At 28.5% G+C, this 24,789-nt stretch overlaps 3 protein-coding genes across 3 annotated transcripts; 2 read left to right on the top strand and 1 right to left on the bottom strand.

Annotated features, from left to right (window-relative positions):
* Window positions 1-1,523: 1,523 nt before the first annotated feature.
* On the top strand, window positions 1,524-2,939 carry LOC123296114 (zinc finger protein 271-like). The gene is made up of 2 exons (XM_044877576.1): window positions 1,524-1,539; window positions 1,681-2,939. The coding sequence occupies exons 1-2, from the start codon at window positions 1,524-1,526 to the stop codon at window positions 2,937-2,939; spliced, it is 1,275 nt and encodes a 424-aa protein (XP_044733511.1).
* Window positions 2,940-4,256: 1,317 nt separating this feature from the next.
* On the bottom strand, window positions 4,257-9,010 carry LOC123296113. Its single transcript, XM_044877575.1, has 5 exons — window positions 8,701-9,010; window positions 7,552-7,863; window positions 6,553-7,207; window positions 5,207-5,620; window positions 4,257-4,296 (listed from the first exon to the last, which is right to left on the bottom strand). Exons 1-5 carry the CDS (start codon window positions 9,008-9,010, stop codon window positions 4,257-4,259), a joined length of 1,731 nt encoding a protein of 576 aa, XP_044733510.1.
* A 2,558-nt stretch (window positions 9,011-11,568) lies between these two features.
* On the top strand, window positions 11,569-20,523 carry LOC123294700 (neuronal acetylcholine receptor subunit alpha-5-like). Its single transcript, XM_044875820.1, has 7 exons — window positions 11,569-11,690; window positions 16,585-16,799; window positions 17,486-17,815; window positions 17,932-18,100; window positions 18,372-18,524; window positions 19,390-19,556; window positions 19,703-20,523. Exons 1-7 carry the CDS (start codon window positions 11,612-11,614, stop codon window positions 19,922-19,924), a joined length of 1,335 nt encoding a protein of 444 aa, XP_044731755.1. The 5' UTR covers window positions 11,569-11,611; the 3' UTR covers window positions 19,925-20,523.
* The last annotated feature ends 4,266 nt before the right edge of the window (window positions 20,524-24,789 follow it).

The raw sequence follows: 24,789 nt of genomic DNA, 5'->3' as shown, positions 1-24,789 counted from the left end.
TTAGAAAATAATTTTATTTTATCTTGAATGAAAATATTTACTTAAAAGAAGAACAGATGTTGCATTGAAATGTAATTCCTTGTGTATATAAAATGTAATAGGTAAATTAATATTATCCTTTTACATATTCCGTTATTAGGTTACAGATCATGCGTAACTGAAAATTTAACATAAAAATTCCAAAATCAGGACAGTAGTTTAAGGTCAATATCAAGGTATATATAATAGGCGAAGGTTATTCCCGGTTTGTGCTGCAAGTATTGAATAAAATGATATAAGCGAAAACTAGGACAATTAAATACTGTTTTCAAGGTTAAGGTCTGGAAAATATTTTAATGATTTTTCACAATAGTATACCTACTAAAATATTTTCTATTATTGATGGATCATAAAAATATTTCATTTGTTATTTTTTAATTTTAAATAATATAAAGATATTAAAAAAGCTTTTAGCGATATTAACCTAAAAAAAAATTGTTTGAATTATAAAAAATAATTTACTATTAATTAAATTTTTGAAATTCAATTTTTGCTAGCTACAATTTCTAAACTGAAAATTTTGGGCTGTAAACATGCCACAATTTAATATTAATTCTCAAAAATAATCGAAATTAATATTCCCACTTAGCATGGAATAAAAAATAACTGGTAAAAACGCTTATCTCGCATTTAATACCCAAAAAATTATTATTTATTTGGATAATGTACAATGTACAAAATTTGAACCAATAATCATTATTAGATTACAGTTATTACGAAAAGGATATATGGAAAGATATCAAAGTAATTAGTATATAATCTAATATCAGTGCATTACAAGATTTTTTAGGTAATATCAGATCATTTTAGATCATATGCAAAAATCATATATGAATAAATCAGAACATTAAGATAGATACGAGCATGTCAAATTTTTGGACATAGAGACTGATATGTTTATATAATTTTTTATATAAACATATCAGGCAAAGAATTTTACTGATATAGTCTCTGTATTGACTAGAATTATATTTTCACGGGAGTCTATCATGTTTAGCGGACTTATATATACACGACTGTGGCTTAGCGTGAATCTCACGTTAAAATATTTTGAAGTAGATAATTATCGTGAACAGAATATTGTTTACTTATTTTAGAAATATGAGTTTATAGTTTAATGCGTATCACTTTTCTAATGAGAGTTACTAAAGGCTAACTTGTGCTAAGTTAATCCCATTGACGTTAGAGTTATATAGATTGAGTGTCAAACGATTTTAAGCGTGCCAACACCTGAGGTAATTGCTTAGGTCCAACCATTGCAGATTCGTAACAAAAAAAATGTAAAGTGATACGTGATAAGTTTAGTAGTAGATAAGTTTAGTAGTTTATATAACTCTAACGTCAATGGTTAATCCAGTCTTAGTTGAAAATTGGGTTGAATCGGTCTACATTCAATCTTAGTCTGTGGTATTCAATTACTTTTAAAACTGCTGACATCTACAAGTACTTCTTACAAACCCAATAATTTTGAAGGTAAAAATAAAATGGCCAAAGTGAGAGGTTAGCTGTCACTACCAATATTCATGTAAAGAACATTGTGAATTAAAATAAATAAAATGTCGAATTATTCATATCATAATTTAAATAATGTTGTGTTCAACAAAATTGAAAATATAAATATTGAACAACAATTCAATACAGAATTGATCAAAGAGGAAGATATAAAAATAGAACAACAAATTTATACAGAATTGATATCTCAAGACGAAGACTTCCAAATAGAACAACAAATTCATACAGGGTTGATCATCCAAGACGAAGACATAAAAATAGAACAACAAATTCATCCTGAGCTAATAATTATTAAAAATGAAACAATAGAAGACAATGTTTCAGTTGAACATGTACAAAATTTTACTGAAAGCTACCCTGAAAAATGTTTCGCATGTGAGCTTTGTAATAAAGCATTTTCCCGTCGAGATCTGTTGAAAAGACATAAACGAATTCACACGGGAGAGAGACCATTTTCGTGTGATGTATGTGATAAAACATTTTCCCAACATCACCACCTAGTTGGACACAAACGAATTCATACAGGAGAAAAACCTTTTTCATGTGACATTTGTGACAAACAATTCGGCCACCAAAGTAATTTATATCAACATAAACAAACACACCTTGGTGAGAAACAATTTTCATGTGATTTTTGTGATAAAAAATTTAATAGAAAAACTGATTTAATTTCTCATATACGAAGTGATCATCCGGGTGAAAAACCGTTTGCTTGTGATATTTGTAACAAAAGATATCTTAACAAAACCAATTTACATTATCATAAACGAACTCATACGGGCGAAAGACCATACTCGTGTGATATCTGTGATAAATCATTTATCCAAAAAGTCACATTAATTACACATAAACGGATACATTCTGGAGAAAAACCTTTTTCATGCAAGATCTGCCAAAAAAAGTTTACTCAATATCAACTTTTAGTTCGACATCAGCGAATTCATTTTGAAGAAAAGTCTGAATTAAGTAATTCTGAAGTAGATAGTGAAGTTTTTAGTAAAGTTGAAGACATGGGAAATGGACAACAATCAAAATTAACAATTGGAAATGGAAGCTTTGAAACTGGACAACAATTTTCATCAAAATTAATAATAAAAAATGAAAAACAGGAAATTGGACAAAGAACGCATAGTCGAGCGAAACCTCATCATTGTGATGTTTGCAATAAAACATTTTCCCAACGCAATGTGTTAACCGCACATCAACGCATTCATACGGGTGAAAAACCTTTTTCTTGCGATGTTTGTGGTAAAAAGTTTACCCACAAACATCATTTAAGAGGACATCAACGAACTCATACAGGAATACGACCATATTCATGTGATGTTTGCAAGAAAACATTCACCGAAAAACATACCTTAAATAGACATAAAAAATCTCATGAATGAAAATAAATCACTTGTAATGTAATAAAATAAATTATTTTATAGACAAATGAAAATAAAATTTTTAATCGGAATAATTAGTACAAATCAGAATAATAGGGTATTATCGTTAGTCAAAAATAAATCATGAAATTTGAAAAAAGTTAAAATCTATGTAAAAATATACATTAATATTCTTATTTCGAGTCATAAAACAAATTTTTCCGACCTAAAACGCGGGTAAGCCCTGCTGTGATGTCATAGCGGTATGGGTCATAGACCATCAGTTAGTTCAGTGTAGACAGCTGGGTATAATATATACATAGATAAGTATTTATATTATAATCAGATGTCTATGAATATATCTGTCAAACTATTTGTGTTATTTCGTATAGTGATATACATATTACGTCATCAAATTGGAAGCCCGCGTTTTTGACAGTTTAAAAAAAAAATTAAGTTTTTGGCAAGAAAGCGTGTGTATTTTTCCGGAATAAATTTTTGGTGTCTTATTAGCAAAATCAACAGTTTGAAGTACTTTTTCAAAAATAGTGGAATACCCTATTGTTGACTGTACCCGGATGATGACATTTGGTATTGAAAAACGATCGAGAAAGTCCGCGTCTTTGTTGGGGACTTAAAGATACCCTTTTGTGGTTTTGGCTCAGAGTTCGAAAATCATCTCCAGTAGAAAAATTTGCCAGGATATAAAAATTGTAAATAAAATTTTCTTTCTATTGCATTCTATTCGTCTTGATATCTCAATAATTAACTAAGTTACAATCATTTGAATTTTGTTTTCTGATCGACTTTGTTTTTCTATACTAAAAATCATTATTTCGATTTAGAGCCAAACCTGTATGAATTATTCCTTCTTAGGCTTAAATAAACACGTATTTTTATTGTACCAGTAATCTAGTTGTATTTTATTTACTAATATCCAGAAAAGTTGCAATAAACAACATCATAATAACCCATTTATATAAGGATATAAAATGGTGATAAGTAGAAGCCTTATAACCATACTTTGATTCGATTTGGTTATTCCACGGATTATATATGTGTATCTACATTTGCTGGGATTGCGTATATTAATCAGATATACGGTGGTAATATTAGGGGGTTTTATATGAGAGCGGTTGCATTATATTCATAATGCGATATACAGGGGCTGAAATTTCTTGTTGATAAGGTTATATCGTGATGGCATCATGATGCTATTAATAAATGAACGTTTGGTTGAACTCTTTTCTTTTGGTTGAATCTCAGGAACTATACTGTTTCTTTTTGGAAAATTCTTTTAGTGCTGAATTGCCCATTTATCGAGGAAGTCTATATAGGCTATATAACATCACGCGCTAGCATTTTTCCACCCGCTTCACTGGACGATTTCGAAAAGTACTGAATGGATTTAAATGAAACTTACAGAATAACGAAAAGTACAGAATAACATAGGCTATAATTTTTAAAGACGACATTCTTTAAAAAAGGAAGAAGAATGGGTTGATTATAATAATAAAAATTATTATTATCTGTATACCTTATCAATATCTTTTATATATAAATATATGCATGTAAAATGCATAATCAAAATTTTTGGATTTCAAATTTTTTTTTGTAATATACAAATTTTGGGTCGTCCTTTCCATGTTTTTGTTAGTGAGTCTTTTATACAACCCTTTGGGCCAAATGTGGAAACCATGGTAGCTAAATTTTGAAAATTATTGCAGTAACTATAAATTTGACCAGAAATTAGAAAAGTATGGCCCAAAATTAGCGGGATTACATACTTGGTTTATTAAAATAGGATAAAATTTGGGTGTGATACAAGCAGAATCAAAATTTTTGGATTGGTGATAAATCAAAGTTAATTTTTTGATTGTTAGATTTAATTCTCGCCTGCGTAAAAATTAGAAGAACAAGGCCAGATTAACCAATGCTGCTGAAGCATCGATGGAAACAGCGTATCCATCACCGAGTTTTTCATACCAAGAAAATTAAATTCCATACGTCTTATTTATAGATTTGTTAAGTGAAAGTAAAATAATTTTATTCCATACGTCTTATTTATAGATTTGTTAAGTGAAAGTAAAATAATTTTATGAAAAAATTACATAAAATTTTACAAATAGGTACTTGACAAGGGACAGAAAATTAGAGCATGATATATTTCAATATAAAATTACAATAAACAAATGATGACATTTCGAATTAATTTTTTATGGGACATCAGTGTTTATTTATTTAAACATATTTGACAATTTTTCGAACAAAGATGTTTACAATGATACTTGTGCTTTTTCAATTCAGGTGAATATTGTTGATCATTACATTCTGGAATCGCATTTTCAACGGAATTCTCTACTATAAAATCTGAATCAACTTCTAATTTAGAAATATAGTTTTCAGTTGAAGTCGTCATTATACGATTTATTGTGTACAGTAATTTATTTGTATCCGTTGAAATTTCAGTATTATGTGTTTGTTTCTCAGATTCGGTTTCACCTTCATTATGCTTTTCGGTTGCAGCTATTATTTTGATGTTCATATTTGTATCCTTATTAGGTTTCATATTTACTGGATTTGTGTCATCATCACAAGGTACAATATTTGCAGTGAGTGTAATATTTTTTGCGAAAATACATTCTGTATTTCTAGGAAGGTCATCGTCTTCTAATTTGTACGAGTTTCTTTGTGCAACTTTACTATTTATGAAACAAATTATACATATTATATATATTTTTTTATAAATTATTATATATCTAATGGTGTCAGGGTAGGATTGATCTTTGCACCATTATTGTACGCACACATTTGTAAGCCTCAAGAATAATTTATGATTTAAAAGATGTTTCTTATTTTCACGAAAACTTTAGGCTAATTTGACCTTGGTGAAAACGATACTACAAGGCTAAAAAAATCATTTCCGTACTTGATTCTCGAGATATATCAATGTTCAAAATTAAAATCAAATGAACTGACAAAGTTATATCTTGGAGACTCGCATTATGTTTAAATAAATCCGATTGTCATTTTAGAGTCAAAATTTCTTTAATCAATAATCATTCATTTAAAATCAAAAATGAAAAAGTTATATTTTTCGTAATAGCGTTTAAGTCAACCGTTTAATGAGGTGGGCAAATAGATCAAACTAATCTCAGCATGATTATTCTATTGAAACAATTCAATATGCGTCATATAAAATTACTGGCCAGGAACGGTTGAAAAAAATCGTAAATATTCGATTTAAAACTTCGACTTAGGAAAATTTGTACCTACCGAAAACGATGTTTATCGTCGCAATAGCGTTTGAGTAAAATGTTTAATGGGAGTGGTCAAATATCTGAGTGGTAATATATAAAAAGCAATCTCAAAAGAAACATTCTCCCCGCGCGAGAACCTGGGAAGTGATTGTAGTTGGTCTATTCAATGAGTTCAAGATTAATAATCAATCAATCAATTTGTACATAGCTGCTATAAGAAAATAAGTGGAAATATTTGAGAGCTAGTAAACTGAAATCTGTCTCAGATACTCGATATTTTAAGTAGTCCAAAGTTTAAAAACCTTGCATGGCTTTACATTATTAAAAATCTGCCATGCATGATTGAAAGGTTGCTAAAAGTTGATTTTACTTACGTTTGTACATTCTTATCAATTTCACCTTTATTCCATTTTGCGGCTCTATCTCCCCACAAACAAAAATTAATCGCCTGTGATTGATCAGAGAAGTTTAAGTCTGGTAAATAAGTTTTTTCTGCCACTGTAGCATTATTCATATCAACATTCTCAGACGAAGAATGTATTGAACTTTTTGACGGTGTTTTTACAAATGTATGTGCTGAAATTTTTTGTGATGGTTCATATTTTTTATTTGTTACGTTCGTTGTTGAAGTTAATGGCACATTTAACGCCATACCAATAATTAATTCCTCTGGTCGATTATTCCATAGTTTTTCCATTTGTATTTTATTTTCCATATTTTTGCAATTGATTTTAATTTTATTTGCAATATCTTGATTTGGTGATTGTCTATCGCATATGGTTGTTTCAATATGGCCCCATGGTAAGGTTTCTTTTAGATGTTTTAAATACTGACATGTTGGTATATTTTGTGTTAGAGCATATATTAATTTATAAATTAAATCTTGTATTTCTTTATCAACTTTACAATTCAATAATGTTTTGCTTAATATTGATGTAAATTCGGTATGATTTTGGATGAATATTACACCATTTGCATTGATCATTAAGTTATATAAAATCATTAATATCATACGCTGCAATAGTACTCCTAAACCAGAAAAAATTGATGTAACACGAAAATTTGGTTTGATTTGCGATTGACTATAAGTTTATGAGATATCGAAAGAATAAGCCTTAATAATTGTCTTAAAAACTCTTTAAAAGTCTTAGAAACATTGAAAAAGTCTTTGGAACTCTGAATTTCTATACATTTTTGGACTGCCTAATTCAGAGTTATTCCGTCTGAATTAGACAGTCCAAAAACGTTTAGAAATTCAGAGTTATTCAGAGTTCCTAGTTCAAATATTTTTTTCACAAGGGTTTTACCAATCTTCACAGAAAAAAATACTAAATTACATATTTGCAGTTAAGCCGCTAAATTTGTTTAATTACCGTTATGATGTGTCAATTTTTGTACACTATCAATCAAATTTGTGATCAACTGTTGTCCTTCACACTTGTTAAGTAAATAGTAGCGTCCATCTGGACATGCACTTATATTTGTTAGAATACCCATCCATGATAATACAAACTGATATTCGTTACCATATGGATCAGGTATATCACGGCCAAACACCTCAATAAATGCTTTTAATGAATTATCCATAATTATAAGCATTTGATTAATACGATTACTTTCTAACATACTTTCAATTGCGCCATCAAGTCGTGATACTTTCCATAATAAACTACCCATTGTTGCACCTAGAATTTAATTTGTACTCTTGGCTTAACGTAATCAAATTTGTGTAATAAAAAAGTATAGTTCACAATACTTTTACTTAATGTTATTCTGATAGATGATAAAACTTGACTGTAGTTAACTTGAAGAGTCTGTATTGTAATCTGACGGTATCGCACACTGTGCGCTGTTTATATAGTTACAATCAATTATCAATTGTTACCGTACAGTCAAGCAAATTCTAGAACTGTCACGTATGTTCTATTGCATATATTTTACTTGTATATGTTTTCTATTTCTGTTTAAGTAGTATAAAACGATATTGTTTATTTCTTTTTAGAATTCTAGTTGTATTGTATGTGTGTGAGCCGTTGAATGAATATATCGTCGGGTTGTTTATATTGTATTGTTATAACGACAGCTTATTTATATTGTTGGGTTAATTGTTAACACCACAGTACCCCAGTTTAAAAATTAATATGCGAGGTTTTATTAAAAGCACTGTGCCTGAGAAGCTTGAAAAGATACCAATACAATGTTTTTATCATTTAGAAAAAACTGAAAAGCTTTTTGAATTAAATTTTTGTGTCTGGAGTTTGCAGCTTGTTCAGACCGGAAATGACTATAAAGTGGCCTATCAACACAGCAACTAGTGCTGATAATTGATCCTCCAAAACTCAGTAAACAAAGAAATTTTTTTGTTTCATACTCATGTATGGGGTCAGCGCATTCGATAAACTTTGCTCAAATTGTGCGAAAATTTCTGTTACCAGCTCCTCTACCAGATGGTTAGGATTTGTATGCAATGGGCTGCATATCAAGTTCTTAATTATGAGTAATAAAAGGATAATTTAGAATACCTAATGTTGCACAGTAAATACTATGTTCACCAAGTGTCTGTTGTAATTGTATATACTCTTGATTTAATTTCCCTAAATGTTCTTGTTGTGATCGCCATTCAATACGTAAATTATCAATTTTATTTTGTAATTCCCGAATTTGTTCATTAGCTTTATCACATTCTATTTTTTTATTATGTAATTCCCAGCGAATATCACATTCATTAAGATCATTTTTACTATGTTCCGATATTTTTGCACGAGCATTTCGTGTTAATTCTGGTATTGATTTTGAGATGAATGCAGTTATTGTCTCTTTGTTTGTACACATATTTTTAGTCTTCAAATCTTTTGAATAATACAATACTTAATATTTTCTATAAAAATTGTCAAAAATTTGTCATAATTTAAAAATTGTCAAATAAATTATTTTGTTTATCAATTTAAAAAATGTTTATAGGTCAGGCGCCAAGACGTATTTCATATACGAGGAAGACGTAGGTATTTTAAATAATGAAGTGGAAAATCTTAATTGAGCGACGCATTTCTTTGAAATTTTTTCTTAGCAATTCTGGCGCAATGTCTAATTTTTGTATTACCTATAAATTCAAAATTTATGGATTTTTGATGACGTAACTGAGTAAAAAATTCGAAGTTAGACAAATGATCCAACAGACCTAAATAGTTCCTACGTCATCATGTATGTTTGTCCTTGCCTGTTGCCAGCCTCCGCTCCCCTAATTCAAAATTAAAATTGGATAAAATTTGCGTGAGATAAAGAAAATATTATTATTTTTTTAATCTTAATAAAGTGAGTAGCTAAATAAAAATTTGTTTGACTAAATAAATTTAGAAAACTATCTCTTTTGTATCGAATGAAAGTTTTCTGGAAAGGCTAGAAAAAAAATTTCGATACTAAAAATATTACTAAAATGATTATGTAGATCTTAAGAATATTTACATAATACATTTTTTTAAGATAATTACTAATAATTTGAAAAAATGGGACACCCTATATATATAAAATTTAAATAATCATATATATTCGTTTTTAATAGATTCATCTCAAGCGCGTATCCAGAAAATTTTTTGTAAGAGCAATATAAAATTTCCATGCTCGTTTTTAAAGTAATTAATAATTTTATACTTTTCATGCTCTTTATAGTTCTATTTTCTAATGTTTTTGGATCTTTACTTTGCGAAAATTTTATTTTGCTACTGAACGGCAAAATTTAACTGAAGAAATTGCTCTGATATATCATTCATCATGTACGATTAGTTTATATCTCAAAAACTACTAGTCCAATTGTTAGATGAACCCAAATTTTCTATTTTTTGGATCAAAATTATTCTAGATAATGATTTTTATCCTAATCGAATTTTCCGATTGTTTGCAATTTTGTTTAAGAGTTAAAAAAATCGAGCAAAAGTTTTTGTTTCGGAATTTGATGAAACTATACATATTAGGTAATTTTGACTCAAAAAGTATAAAAATCGGGTTCATTTAACGATTGGATGCATAATTTTTGAGATATCGTCTAAAAGCGTTTACAAGAAGCTTTTTTTGCAAACAATTCTGGAGATATTTCTAAGAATATTTCTAATCTAATCTAATCGTTAAATAAACTGAATTTTTATGATTTTAGGATCTTTCTTACCCTAAATAATTTAAAGATAAGAAAATGTGGTTGCTTTTAGCCAGTAAAATCATCTGGGCATCAACTGAAGAAATATCAGGCCTTATTTAAGATTTTACTCCATGTCTCAGAAACTACTAGCATACTTAACAATAATCGAAAGACAAGAAAATTTGGTTGATTTTCTAAAGAATTGCAAGTTTCTGGATATCAACTAAAAATATCCAGAAACTGGATAACTGGGATATATCAGTCCTCGTATACAATTTTAGTCAATATCTCAGAAACAAATCAATTGACAAAATAATCTGACTTTTATATTTTCGAGTCATTACCTACTCTTTTGAAAAAATCAAGAAATATCCCAAAATTTTTTAGATATTCTATTCTAGCTACAAGCATCCGAAAGCTACAATAGTTAACTTCCCTACTTTTTTGGAGGAGTAAATTGCCCCTCTCTAAATGCGTGCTTGCATTTAAATAATACAGTTAATATGTTATTACATCACACAACTTCCATGATTGCATCCAAAAAGTATTAGCTGCTCACGCAACAGTCATACACCTAAGGGCATAGGGAGAAAATCACGACCTGAAACTACTTGCATACAAATTCTTTCATGATCCGGTATATGGGATCTCAAGAGAGATATATACTCTTAATGTTCAATTTTTAAAATATTTTTCATGTTTACTAGTTTTGTGTACAAAAACCGTGGCAGTTGCGGCATTGTGAATATACGAATTCACTGCATTATAAATATACCTACGACAACAAAATTTATAACTTAAATGTTACTGGATCATTTTCATTCAGGAGCCTTATAGAGCCTTTTTAGTCTTTCCCCATGCATAAATATGATCCTAATATTAAATTATTCCTGGTTCCTATATCATTAAATCGTGAAAGAGCACCCGAATTTCACCATCAATTGAATCAATAATATTGCTTCAAAAATATTGACCGTGTTGAGGCCAGTGTAATGCTACTAATTTAATAATTATCAGAAGAATTAGCACCCCATATATCCTGGCGTTCTAGGCAGTTTCCCAGGTTTGCCTAGTAGCGGGGTTTACATAATCCTTGTAATCTTGCCCTATATATAAATTGTGATTAATATAGAAGTAAAGAATTATATAAAGTGGGAAGATAACGAACATCCGCCTTAAATAATGTTAGCAAGTTGTTTTTATTGACAATAAAATTGTATGTACTCTATATTATACATTATTATGAAATATGATGATCATTTGAATATATAAATTGCTTTCAACATTTTTATTTCATACAAACAATGATTTACTTTTATTGTTCTAAAATTACATTATTAATATTTGTGTTTTATATTACGGGATCTTTTACAATTGCTGAAAGTAAGTACCTATTTATTATTATTGTACATTTAATGATTTCTTAAATCTTTCACATAAGTCAAGATCATAAGAATTTTTTTGAATAATTTTTAATGCAGTTGATATGAGTTAATAATGAGATTCAAAAATATTCTTATTTGCTAAAAATCCTGAAATTTATTGTTTTATCAAAATAATTTTTTTAATATTGACAAACTTCTAGGGGTTGTAGGGAACGTCAAAACAAACATGTTCCAAAACGCTTCGTTTTCAAAATAAAAAACAAAAGAAATAAATTTTATGATTTTTTTCGCCCAACCAAGATTGCCAAAAAACAGAATTTTACGATTTTTAAATTTGAATATCTTTTAAAATCTTTAGATATTAGAATCAAATGTAATGCGGAAAATTAAGCTTTTATTGCTCTTTGCAGTCATAAACAAAAAGCATTTTAGCACTTTCAAAATCTAAGCAAAAATGATTTTTTTGTTTAAAATTAGTCGAAAAAACAATAAACTATTTTTTATTTTGCACAAAAAAGATATTTTTGAATAAATACGTTAGTAAGTTTTACCGTCATTTGGAAGAGTTTTTATTTGTAATAATTATACTCGACCTACATTCTACCCCGCGGGCGAACTTCTAAACTTCTACCCATAAAATATTGCGATTATGAAGTCAAAATATACTAAAAAACTAGGATAAATTCACCTTAAATTCGATAATAGAATTATAATAAAAATATAAATTTTTCAAATTCCTTTATAAAATAGGTATAAAGTAGTTATAATATTTGAACTTTTTGAATTATGTATTTTTGTATTATAACTAGCAGTTAACCCACCCGCTTCGCTGGGCTACTACCATTTTAAATACAAAAACTATTGCCATCACTTATCCTTGTAATTTCGTTGGTTTTAATTTTTTGATGCGGAGTCCTAGTTTTTTTGAAGATAAAATACATCTCATGTTACGCGCTGATAATACATATATAGCTTTCTATCGGTGTATCCAATGTAAACCTATATTAATAATGATGATGACTAATTCATACTGATGATGACTACTTGGTAGTCGAAATACGTATTTATAAAATACAAAAAAGTGATCTAGTAAATTGGGTCAAAATCGAAATTTATTTCGAAATATCCTAGAGTTTTCATTTATTATCTTCGATAATGTTTATACTATATTGATACATTTAAAAAACTTTCATCCGCTTTTTTATAACCTTAAGAGTTAAATTTTCAAAAATCCTTTCTTAGGTTTATCTATAGTGTCAAAAAAATCCACATGCAAATTTATATGGTCCTAGGCCCAAGAGTTTTAGCTGTGCGTTCATATGCCAGTCAGTCAGTTATGAGTATTCTTTTATATATAATACTAAATAATATAAAAACATTTTCACAACCGCTAAACTGGACATGCAGATATTGTATATAAACAACTGGAGTGATTGATTTTCGTTTTTTGATTAGTAATACTTGTTTTTATGAACAGAAACTCGAATATCAATTTTGATACTTAAAATTTGAATAGGTATACTTAAAATATGAAGTAGATATTTTATAGAACCGTAACTATTAGTAGTTCTGTGTCAAATATTTATCCTATGATATTTGATTTTGTAAGAAAATTATTTTATACTGTGTTCTATCTTCAATGGTTTGTTCTCGACATTTTCTGCCGGTTCGAACTTTATATATACGCTTTATAACCATTGTTTCAAATTTTTCGTACAACGATAAAATATATAGTTTCAGATTTTCAATTTAAAAAGAAGCATTCCCAACTACTGCTTGTGAGAAGAATAATAATTAGAATTTTCTTTTGTAAATATTATTAACCACAAAAGTTAAAAAACCTTTGTAACATGACATTATAGAAATCGTTGATATATATTAGTCTATAAAATTATTTACATGGGTTTTCTATATACAAAATTTCATTCCCTTTTTAACCCATTGGGGATGAATTTCCGAAAATACCTTCTAAGTGCACACTTACATCATTTAAGGAACGTGTGTAGAGAATTTCATGCTTCTAGAAAGCGGTTTCAGATGTGTGTTGATCGATCAGTTAGTCGGTCAATTTCTTCTTTTATATACATATATAGATAATAATATTTGGTGGAAGCGTCGGGCATTGATAAAGTATATTGATAAAATTTTCAATTTTTTTTCTATTAAAATAAATATAAATAATTTGAAATGAATAATACGCTTATTAAATTCCAAGATTACATGTCTTCGAAAAGTTTTTAATATTTTCGTTACTGTATAGCTTTAAAAAAATTTGAATTAGTATTTGACTTTTTAAATTTGAGAAAATATAGGGTGATTTTTTAAACTTGAAATAAAAATAATATTAAAGACTATGCTGGGCCACTGGCTTGAATTGAATGAAAAGCAATTTTGAAGTTTGATTTTCGACTACTGATAGCTGAAGTCATTTAATGTCAGTAATACCGCGGCAATTTTGTTGATTCAATCATAGGCGCCCGAAGAACTTCCCAGTTGCAGGCAAGCATTGGCGAATAAGAAAATGTATGATTTAACAGATTACACTCTGACGGCCTGGAGCTATTCTAACAAAAAAATTTTATTAATATGCTTTGTGTGGTTTATTATTCTAGTACGAATAACAGTTATGAATCGTTTGCCAAGCTGCAAACAAAAAGATTGTCCTAAAAAATATAATTAATACACAATTTTCTTTTTATAAAAATTAGATTTACTAGAACAAAGACATAATTCTGTTGTGTATTATTGAGGCTTAATGAAGATAATATTAGATTTATTTATAAACATAAAATATAAAAATATTATATATTTATAGAATCTGTATAATATCAATCAAAAAATTTGAGCACATCTAAAATAAAAATTGAGAAAAAAATATTAAAAAACATTTAAATCTAAAATCTCGTAAAAAGATATTAATCGTTGTATAATCTTTTCTAAAAAATAATTAAAATCCGTTACATCAACTAGTTCATTTTTTTTTAATTCGTGTGTACAATAAAGATTCATATAATAATCTTCATGTTGCTTCCATGATTAAATATTTCCGCCTTCATATTAACTATCAACGAAAACAGTTCAACTAGTTTGCTCGTGTGATAGATAATTTATTTAAAAAAAATAAAAATAAAACACTAATAATCTTGATTACAAAAAAAATGTCAGCATGGAAAATAAAACAGTGACACAAATAGTATAAATCGAAAATTATTTTTGAGAAATATCGATTTAGATTTTAAACTTAAAATTCCACGAAATTAATTCGATAACAGCACATTTTTCTTCTTTAAATCATTCAGAATCATTTAAACTATTGTATTATCATATTTTATATTATTTCTCTATTTATATCTTTGACGCATGAACGTCCTTAAATGTTTCAAAAAGTATTCTTCACTGCGTTTCCACCATCAGATCTGACATAAAAAATCTTTCTCTCCAACAAGGGACCCAAGCAAGATTTAAGTATGGTGCGAAATGCCGTTGTCGCACCCCGACTTTCAATAAACAATGATTTATTTGTTTAATTGGGACAACCCAAAAAGCTATCAAATATACTCAAAATAGGAAAATATGTTGCTTTTTCAGCGTTTTCTATGGTACCACCGGTGCAGAGGCACCACTTAAATCACTCTAGAGCCGCCACTGTTTCTCTCACATTCGCAATAAGAATTGATAACCAATTAGCATTATGAAATATAAAAAAATGTTTACTGGTTTAATAGAATAATTATAGTAAATAAACAACAATAGCAGCCATACAAGCTAGGCACTTAAAACAATAAATATTATTGCTTTGTTTGATGAATAGTTAATTTATAAAAGATATTCTGATAGGGCCAACGATATAAAGGGTTTACTATTTAAAATGATGTAACTTTCAAGTTAAACAATTTGTATACAGGGTGTTCCATAATTTACTATAAACCTCTTCACTTTCTGAATAAGCTGAAAAAAAAATTAAAAAAAACCTCTTGACCAAATTTCGATCTGAGGCCTAATTTATGAAATATAGTTAAGGAAAAAATGCAAAAATTATTTATTCACCAATGATAGTCATCAGGCGTAGTAGGTGTCACTTACTTATATGAAAGGGGACTTTTACAAAACTATAAAATGGTTTAATTTGTAGTTTTTATTTAATTATCAAATTAATCCAATTTTTTCGATTATTATTATAATATTCTGAGAGAACAAATATTATTATTAAGACTCCTTCCATCACATACCTGGAGCCAGAGTATTTGATTTTGCAATATGTGTGTACCGCATTTTGCCAATTGTATCTTGTACAGAAAATCTTATAGACTTATATTTCGGATATTACCAAAAATCCTATTGCTTCAATTTTTGTATACCCCTCCCCCTCCCCTTCCACAATAACTGCCTCACCCTTGATTTGGGCTGCACACACAATTCGCTGGTTAAGTATGGGTTTGCGTTTAAATATTGTTGTATTTTACCCCCCCCCATCTATGACAAAAAAATTTTAATTTGCCTTTCCCCGATTTAAAAGATAGGTACGCTTTTGGAAATACATGCTTCAGTATACTTTGAAACAAGTGAATATCGGATAATCAACTAACTTTTTACACTGGACAAGATTAGTTCGATACATTTATTACATTTATCTTGCTCCAGCAAAAATTGGCGGTTTGCAGCAAGTTCATTTTTATGCGATCGCGGGCACTACGCTTATGTGCGTCTATGCAAAAAAAAAAAAAGCGGTCGTATTTTTATTCTACTAGACAGTGGTATTAATTATTTAAACCCTCTGTTTGTGCCAATACCATTCCCAAAATTTTAAAGATATCGAGCTATTGAGTTTTTTTTTTTTTTTTTGATAAAATAATTTTACACAATCTATATGGAAAATAAATAATTTCAATCAGATCCTATGCCTGCAATTACAGATATTAGTTCGAAACCAATTTGGAACGCTACTGAAACTGATTTAATAAAAAGAGCATTACTTCAGAATTATGATAAATTTTCTAGACCTGCACAACATTCGAAAAGTACAACAGTTTATCTTGGCTTAAATGTCCTACATGTCGATATTGATGAACACAAATCAACATTTTCAATATTTTGTTGGACAAGATTTGTAAGTAATTTTCTAGTTTTCTATAAGGTTATCAAAACCATATAGTTCCACATAAACATTGCATTGTCTTAATTTTTAGTTTCAAGATTTAACTTTCACATAAATTAAGTTGAATTCCAAAATAAAATTTAATATTTTTAAATTCGCGCTAAAAGAGCCCCACGATATGACGTCAATACACCGATCTTTCGACATAAATTTCTATACATAGATTATATCATAAATATGCCGTGGGCTAATTGCGTTTTTTATGGTTTTATTCTTTATTTTATACTAAGTCAAAATACAAATTTTGTTCAAATCCCTTGACGCTTTAAATTGTTTACACTTTACCAAATTAAAGATTATTGAATAACTAATTTAATGTAAAGCCCCTGAATGAACGAGCTTTGTACGTTATATATTTTTTTTTGTAAATCGTGTTTTTTTGGGAATTTTTTGTTTGTTTGTTTGGTAAATCGTGTTTTTTTCGAGAAAAAGGAACTTTTTCTAAAAAAAAAGTGGCTAGTTCGATTTATTGCCCCCAAAATTCCCTTCATACAAAATTTCATGAAAATCGTTGGAGCCGTTTCCGAGATTCCAAATATATATATACAAGAATTGCTCGTTTAAATATATAAGATAAGATAAGATAATCGATTTCTTCTTTGCTCACAAAAAAAATTTATAGTAGAATGAAATTTTAGACATGGTTGGATGAGAAATTAAAATGGAATGCATCCGATTATGGTGGTGTAAAAATAATTCGTTTAGCCGATCATGAAATTTGGCAGCCTGATGTTGTTGTTTACAATGGTGCCGATGGAAATAGTATTGATCATTATGGCAGCACCCATTCCCTTGTTGGTAATGATGGCAATGTTATTTGGGTACCACCATCACAATTTAATGTCTTTTGTGATCTAAATTTTCGATATTGGCCCTTTGACACACAATTATGTGAATTAAAAATGGGATCATGGACGTATGATGGTAATCAAATCGATTTACAAATGTCCGATGGGAATTCAAGTGAGGTACGTACATATTATCTCAAAATGTGTGTCACTGGCAAACACTTTTTTAAGACACTTTATGTAATTAATATTAAAAAAATTAATCAAATTTATACTTAATTACCTATTTATTTTAGATCGAATTACTTATATCAAATACAGAATGGCAGCTAACTAAACTACGGAAAGTGCGAAAAAATATTATATATGCGTGTTGTGAAGAACCATATCCTCATATTTCTTATAATTTTACTGTAGTTAGAAACTCTCCAACGTACAGAGCCATTATTGTTACACCCGCATTTGGTAAGTGTAAAAATCATGTTTATACCTAAAAGGGTTGGCTAATATTGCACAAAAGTTAACTGCTCACGAATTCAATGTGATACTGCATAGAAATTAAGTAGTATTGAATGAGCGGTTTCCTTATAATTTTCCCATATCTATGTTTGTTTTATTGTTAAAGTAAATACCAAGAGCGCAAGCGTAAGCAGATCACTTTAAACTGAAAATAACAAAGCCCATAACAAAATTAAAATCTCTTTTTACTAATTTGAAAATAATGTATTATTTTCAGCTATTGTTTTTATGACACTATCCACATTTTGGCTTCCCTCTCATGCTGGTGAAAAAATTTTACTGAATGGGTGTGTTGCTGTCATCAATTGTTTAATTTTAATGTATTTAACTCATAAAATACCTCCTCTTCGTCTTCATACACCTTTAGTCAGTAAGTTAACGTAGTAACCAGGAGTTACTAACTTTTAGAAATGAAAAAAAATGACAATAGCATTAAGTTTTGAGTAAATTTACTGCGAAAGATATTAACATAGCCCAATATAGCAAGGATGGCGAATTTTTTTTGCAACAACGTGCCATTTAAAAAAAAAAAATGAACTGAGACCATTAACATACAAATAATTTTAATTTCATGATTATTGGAATAATAATAATAAAAGTCTTTATTTACTACTACTACAAAAAAAACACATTTCGCAATATCTCAGTTAGTGTGTCTTCTGTTATTGCAGATTAGATGACAAATAATTTATATTAGGGTTTTAAGATGTTACTTTTGACAGAATGCATGCTGAACTGGAGTCATTTGTCAAAACGGTTTCTAAGCGAGTCTTTAACGTTTCTCAGCTCTGAAAATAATCAGCAAAATCAATTAGCTGCGTTTCAAATTCTTCAATATTTCCAACCCATCGAATTGGGACAAGTTCAGTTTATCAAATGACATAAATAAACTTTTTTCCGATAATTCTTTGAACTGAGAAAATCTCGCAGAAGAATCAATTTTTGCCTTCGTACATCTACATCGTTCATATTAGATATAGAATCACTCATAGCGTTCGTTCGTAATATAAGACTTCATGAAATTTGTGACCGGTGGCGTGCCAAATATTGTATCAGGTGCCATTGGTTCGCCATCCCTGCCATATTTATCGAGAGCTATTATTAGACACATGGGATAAAACGTCATATTGAGTTTTTTATATTACGTCATGAATTTTAGTCATGGATTTCGTTGAATATAAAATCTTGACGGAATATTGAATACTATATTTTAAAATTATTTTTACTATTTACAGTTTTGTTTTTCACGAATAATCTTTACCTGGCATGCTTTTCAACAATTATTTCGGTAATTGTTCTTCATATTTCAAGAACAAAACATAATACTAACTTACCATGGTTCATAAAAAAATTACTAACCGGTTGGTTAGGCCGAATATTAAGTCTTCAAATATCTAGTCAGGTGAGTATTTCCTAAAAAACACCTTGAAGAATTTTTATTGAAAACCTTGATTTTGGGATATTTTCCTAGTCAATTTTTCATAAAGATTCTTCGGTTTTTTTTAAATTCTTTATGTAGTATTAATATTCCAAATTTATACCATATAGAATTTAATGTCACATCGAGTTAATGCTGAAGAATTAAAAGAACATTCGTCGATTGTTTTTGATGAACATCTTGGAAACGATGATCATCAAATGATTTCAAGTGGTTCCACAAAGAAGAATTATCAACAAGATTGGCTTTCATTTGCCACGGCTATTGATCGATTATCATTTGTTTTGTACACTTTTATTTATGTTATTTTGGCCATGATGTATTCATTTTAAGTACGGGTATATCTTATAGAAGCGATTTTTGAGGTTCCAAGTTATCACCTACACTTGTGGCGTTGCTGCTTATCTTACCTTTCGTTTCCACGACTTGATCCGCTGTATATATTTCATATATTACGAACGATTGTAATTTTCAATAAACTACCCCCTTGTACTTTCCTGTTTCTTTTGGAGCTTTATTAACGCCATTATAGTCTTCGATATCATAATCACAGTATTGTTTGCATTCATAACAATTAGCCATTAGTGAGCTTTGATTATTTTGGCCAATTAACTGTTTTGCGATCCGTTTTGAATTAAAACATGAGTGCAAATGATTGTATCGCCGGCCGGAATTTTGTTTCATTTTAAAATATATTTTAAGACAGGCAAGATATTATGAAAAAATGCATTGCTGTCGGCGGAGTCCCTTCCAAATCCTATTAGCTAAACTAGTAATCGCTCACTGGTGTGAGTGTTCGAAATGTACCATTTTTGATACATTTCTTCATGTTAAATATTATATTTTTTTAATTGATTTTTCATTTCGAAATATTTTTAGAATTATGTAATTTTTAATTTTTTGAAAATGTAATAAAGTTTTTATTTGGAAACAACCACTATTTTTTTGAAGTCGTAAAATATGAATTAGTAAATAATCTCAAATGCATTTCGATGTTTGCTCTAATTTCCTAGATCAATTTTTGTATTATATAAATACGTATTTCGGCTACCAAGTGGTCGAAATATGTATTTATATAAAAATTGATCTAATTTATTATCAGTGATAATACTCATATAATTTCAAATAGTAAATCTTTAAAGGGTAACATGCAGTATAAATATTGAATTTAAGTTTTTCAAAACAAATTAAAAAGCTCATGGGATAAACATGGCAGCCATGTTGATTTTCAGAAAAATTCAGATAAAGTTCTTAAAAATGTACTAATATAGTGACGAACATACACTGGAAATAATACCCCAAAGTTTTAAATTGTAGGGCATATTAAAAATTAAAAAAAAAGCATAATAATGTATTGAATTTTTCTTTTATTATAAATATCATAGCAAATTTTCAATAAACTATTTAATTATTATTTGTACAAAATAATCAACTTATATAAATATAAATATGTTTTCAAGCCATGAATTTACATTTTTTATAACATTTTAAAATAGGAATTTTGTTTTTTCTTTAAATATCTTTTGGCTGTTATGTTCGTATGTAAAATAAAACTTAAAAATGAAGATAACTGCGCAAAATTTGATCCACAACATTATTATAAAAAAAAAAGTCGTGATACACGACAATTAATATCTATACTCTACTTATCGAGAGAATAACACCTCATTTATGCAAATCAATAACGATAATTTAAATTTATTATTTGACTAAAATCAAATCTGTAAAGTTCTGTTATACGCCTCATATAGATAACACCTTTTCAGCTGGATAACACCTTTTCAGATTTAAGGCCTCGACTTATTTGATTTCTTAATTTTAGTAGAGAGTAGTGATTTCTAGTTCTAATTGGAATTATTATCTCGATAAATAAAGAATAATTATAAATTTTTTACTTAATGATACGAAGTTTATTCCTAAGACTGCACTCCTTAAAAAATTATTTTAAATTTGCCTCTTGTCGACAATTTTGGTCATAAAAAACAATTTTCGTCCAGTCCGTGAAAAAATTAAGTTCGTTAGTATAAAAATAAATGAAAAATCATAAATCCTTTGTTTGATTTTAGTTAATGGATCTAACTATGACATTTTTTTGAAATAGTGAAAATAAAAATTTTTAGCATTCACCATTATTTTGTTTGGTGTTTAATATAAAAATTGTGATATATTAATAAAAAGGGAGCATTTTACGCTTAAATATTGTAATCAAAAATCTAAAATTATAGAAGTTGCATATCTTTAAATTAGAATTGTGCCACTATTTCACACATATGTAATACTTCTATGTTGCCACCGCCCTAAGTTCCTCTAGAGACCGGCGAAAACAAGCGAGACAGAGCAAAAGTACTTTGTATGTTGTGCGCATGCGTCCGAATTACACTTTCTTCTAATATTGGCCATTTACTATCGCGCCACGAATAATAATTGGCCATGAAGTGACGCATGCGTTAAATAGCCACAGTCCTGCGTCGACAGAGTGAGAGATATATATCGTCTGCACCGTGATGTTTTCGCCCGTACCTCTCACTCTTGACTATGCTGGCATTTAGGAGTATTACATATTTGCTATTACAGAGCGTACACTTAAAATGAGTATTCGGAAAAAATAGACCGATAATTTTATAGGTCCGGAGTATTATTGTAATTACGAGTTGGTTGGATTTTGAAGTTTTTAGCCCTTGTGTTCAAAAATGGGACACTATTACAAAAATTTTTTTCCGTCCATTTTTCCTAAATCCCTTAAAATGGCCATCAAATAGTTGGTGGCTAAAATAAGTTTAGGTCACAAGCTTATAATTTTCAAAGAAATAGGGATTTTTTCTGTTAATATTGTCCATGCACAATTCATGACAATCTACTAACGATTTTATAAAAATAAATAAGAAATGACCTTTATAATAAAAACGAATACCCCCTTTTCAATAATTAAGATATTCTTGTTCAATATTAGTTCAAGAAAAGAGAGTGCATTAAGAAATCAGTTGAGGAAACTCTAAAATCTAATTTTTTTTCAAATTATAGTTTTAAAATGTAACATGATTTTTTTTTAAAATTCAATACTAAAAAATAGCTAAAAATTTCGAATGTGTTTGTCGTAGAAGACAAATCTATAAAATTGAAGTGTATATTCCTAAAAGCTTTTCTATATTTTTAATTGAATAAAATTAAAATTTCCTAAAAGAAGGATTTGTTAGATTTTAATAAAATTTATATAAGCAGATTTTAAATATCGTTTACAGTATAATTAGTTCAGAATAATTATTTAATTGTCTAAATATGAAGTATTTTAAATTTAATGGAATACAATTTTTTGATGAAAGTTTATATATTTAATATAGTATCATATTGCGTTAAAATAGTATCATATAGAATGTTCACTTTTAAACTTCTACAAAATTACTCTTATTCGTTAACTTTAGGAGGAAACTAACACTTGATTATTCGACCGCGGATGAAATTTCCACATTAAGACTCTTACACTCATTAGACCTCTTTATAGTTACAAAGTGCAGTAAGGAATGTTATACACTCAGCATAACTAAGTACAGAGATGTTTGTCCTGAACAAGCTTTCTGACTAAATTCGACCTATATATTCTACAATTAAAATGGTTGTAGATCGACATGTGGGCGTTATCAGACAAACAGCATATTCTTTCAGTTGTAGAATAGGCTTTAGATGAATATGTTACTTAGCTAATTCAGCACTTTGCTGTTATTGAGGGTTGAGGTAAGGAGAACTATCTCAGTGTATCAAAAAGTGTTCGTTAAAAAGCATTATATAAGTTATATAAGGATAACACATAGCCTTAATTCTCTACCCTCATACTTTACTGTTCTACACACGAAAAAAGATTAAAAACGACGGTATTTTAATAAACAGCATTTGGTAAAATTTTAATTTTTAGCAAGATTTTGGAATCCCATTTTCAACATCAAGAAACGTTTACGCGAGCGACAAACGTATCACAAGAATTGAACGGATTTGTACCAAATTTATATTTTATAAGCTATAAAATCTAGATTTCCAGGTTTGTGATGAATCGTCCTGAACATACTACATATACTATTTTTTCATTTGTTTTAATTATATTTATTAAAAATTCTCAAAGATTTAATGGTCAAAAAATTTATTTTCTAAATATAATAAGAATTATCCTACAGCAGTATTAAAATCAACCATGATCTAATCTCTTTTTTTTTTTAAATTTTTGTACGTTTTTTTAAGGCAACTAATATCAATACCACGATTGACTCATATCATGAGTTTTCGTAAATTCAATCAACATCTATCGAATATAAGTTATACCTCTCGGCGGCTTTGTTATTTTAAGAAGAAAGCAAGAACAGTTTTTATAGATAGATGTAAGATAAATAATCAATCAAATTCCGAATGTACATCCTACAGAATTCGAAATATTTCGAACAATGAATGAAAAGTGATCATTGGCGTAGGTATATGAGGAAATAGCTAAACACGTCCCCTCAAATTTGGATACCCATTCTAGATTTTAGGATGCTTACCCTTTAAAGAATAGCATCTTAAGTTTGAAAATTACCGGATGAAGTACGGCTAAAAATAAAAAACATTGTACTACATTTCGCACACCTACATCCATTTTAGAAAATTCAGGGAGCCAATAATACATTTAAGGTCTTCTTATCATACCCCACACAATAGACAGCAAATAAATTCCGTCCAATTTTTATGGCTCAAAAACTAATTCCAAAAAAATTTCAAACATTTTTTTAGCCGCAATCAGATTTATTTTGACTATTTTTAAAATTGATTAGTTGCTATGAGAAAGCTAGAATGTCGATGACACTTATTGTTCCCGTTTTTTTATCTCAGCTTCATTAAAAACCAATCCCTTTATTCTATTTTTTTTAACGATTATTATAGTTATCTAGTTACTGATATGACTGGATATGAATTTTTTCTAAACAATTTTAGTTAAATAAAAAAACCAAATAAAAATAAGACACCAGAAAATATCTTCATTCCTTATCTTAAATTTGTTTAATTATTTTTAAATTTTGAGAAATAATTATGTTAAATATTACCTGAGTGGTTTTGTTATTACATAAAATAAAATTATAAATAAATGTGATTTGGTGAATCCAAGAATTAATTATTATATTTTCTATAAAAATAATTATTAATCAATTTATTAAGGTAATTATTACTTATGATAATT

This window comes from Chrysoperla carnea, chromosome 3, assembly GCF_905475395.1.
Source record: "Chrysoperla carnea chromosome 3, inChrCarn1.1, whole genome shotgun sequence".
Classification (NCBI taxonomy): Eukaryota; Metazoa; Arthropoda; class Insecta; order Neuroptera; family Chrysopidae; genus Chrysoperla; species Chrysoperla carnea.
This window is presented reverse-complemented; position numbering and strand designations above follow the sequence as displayed.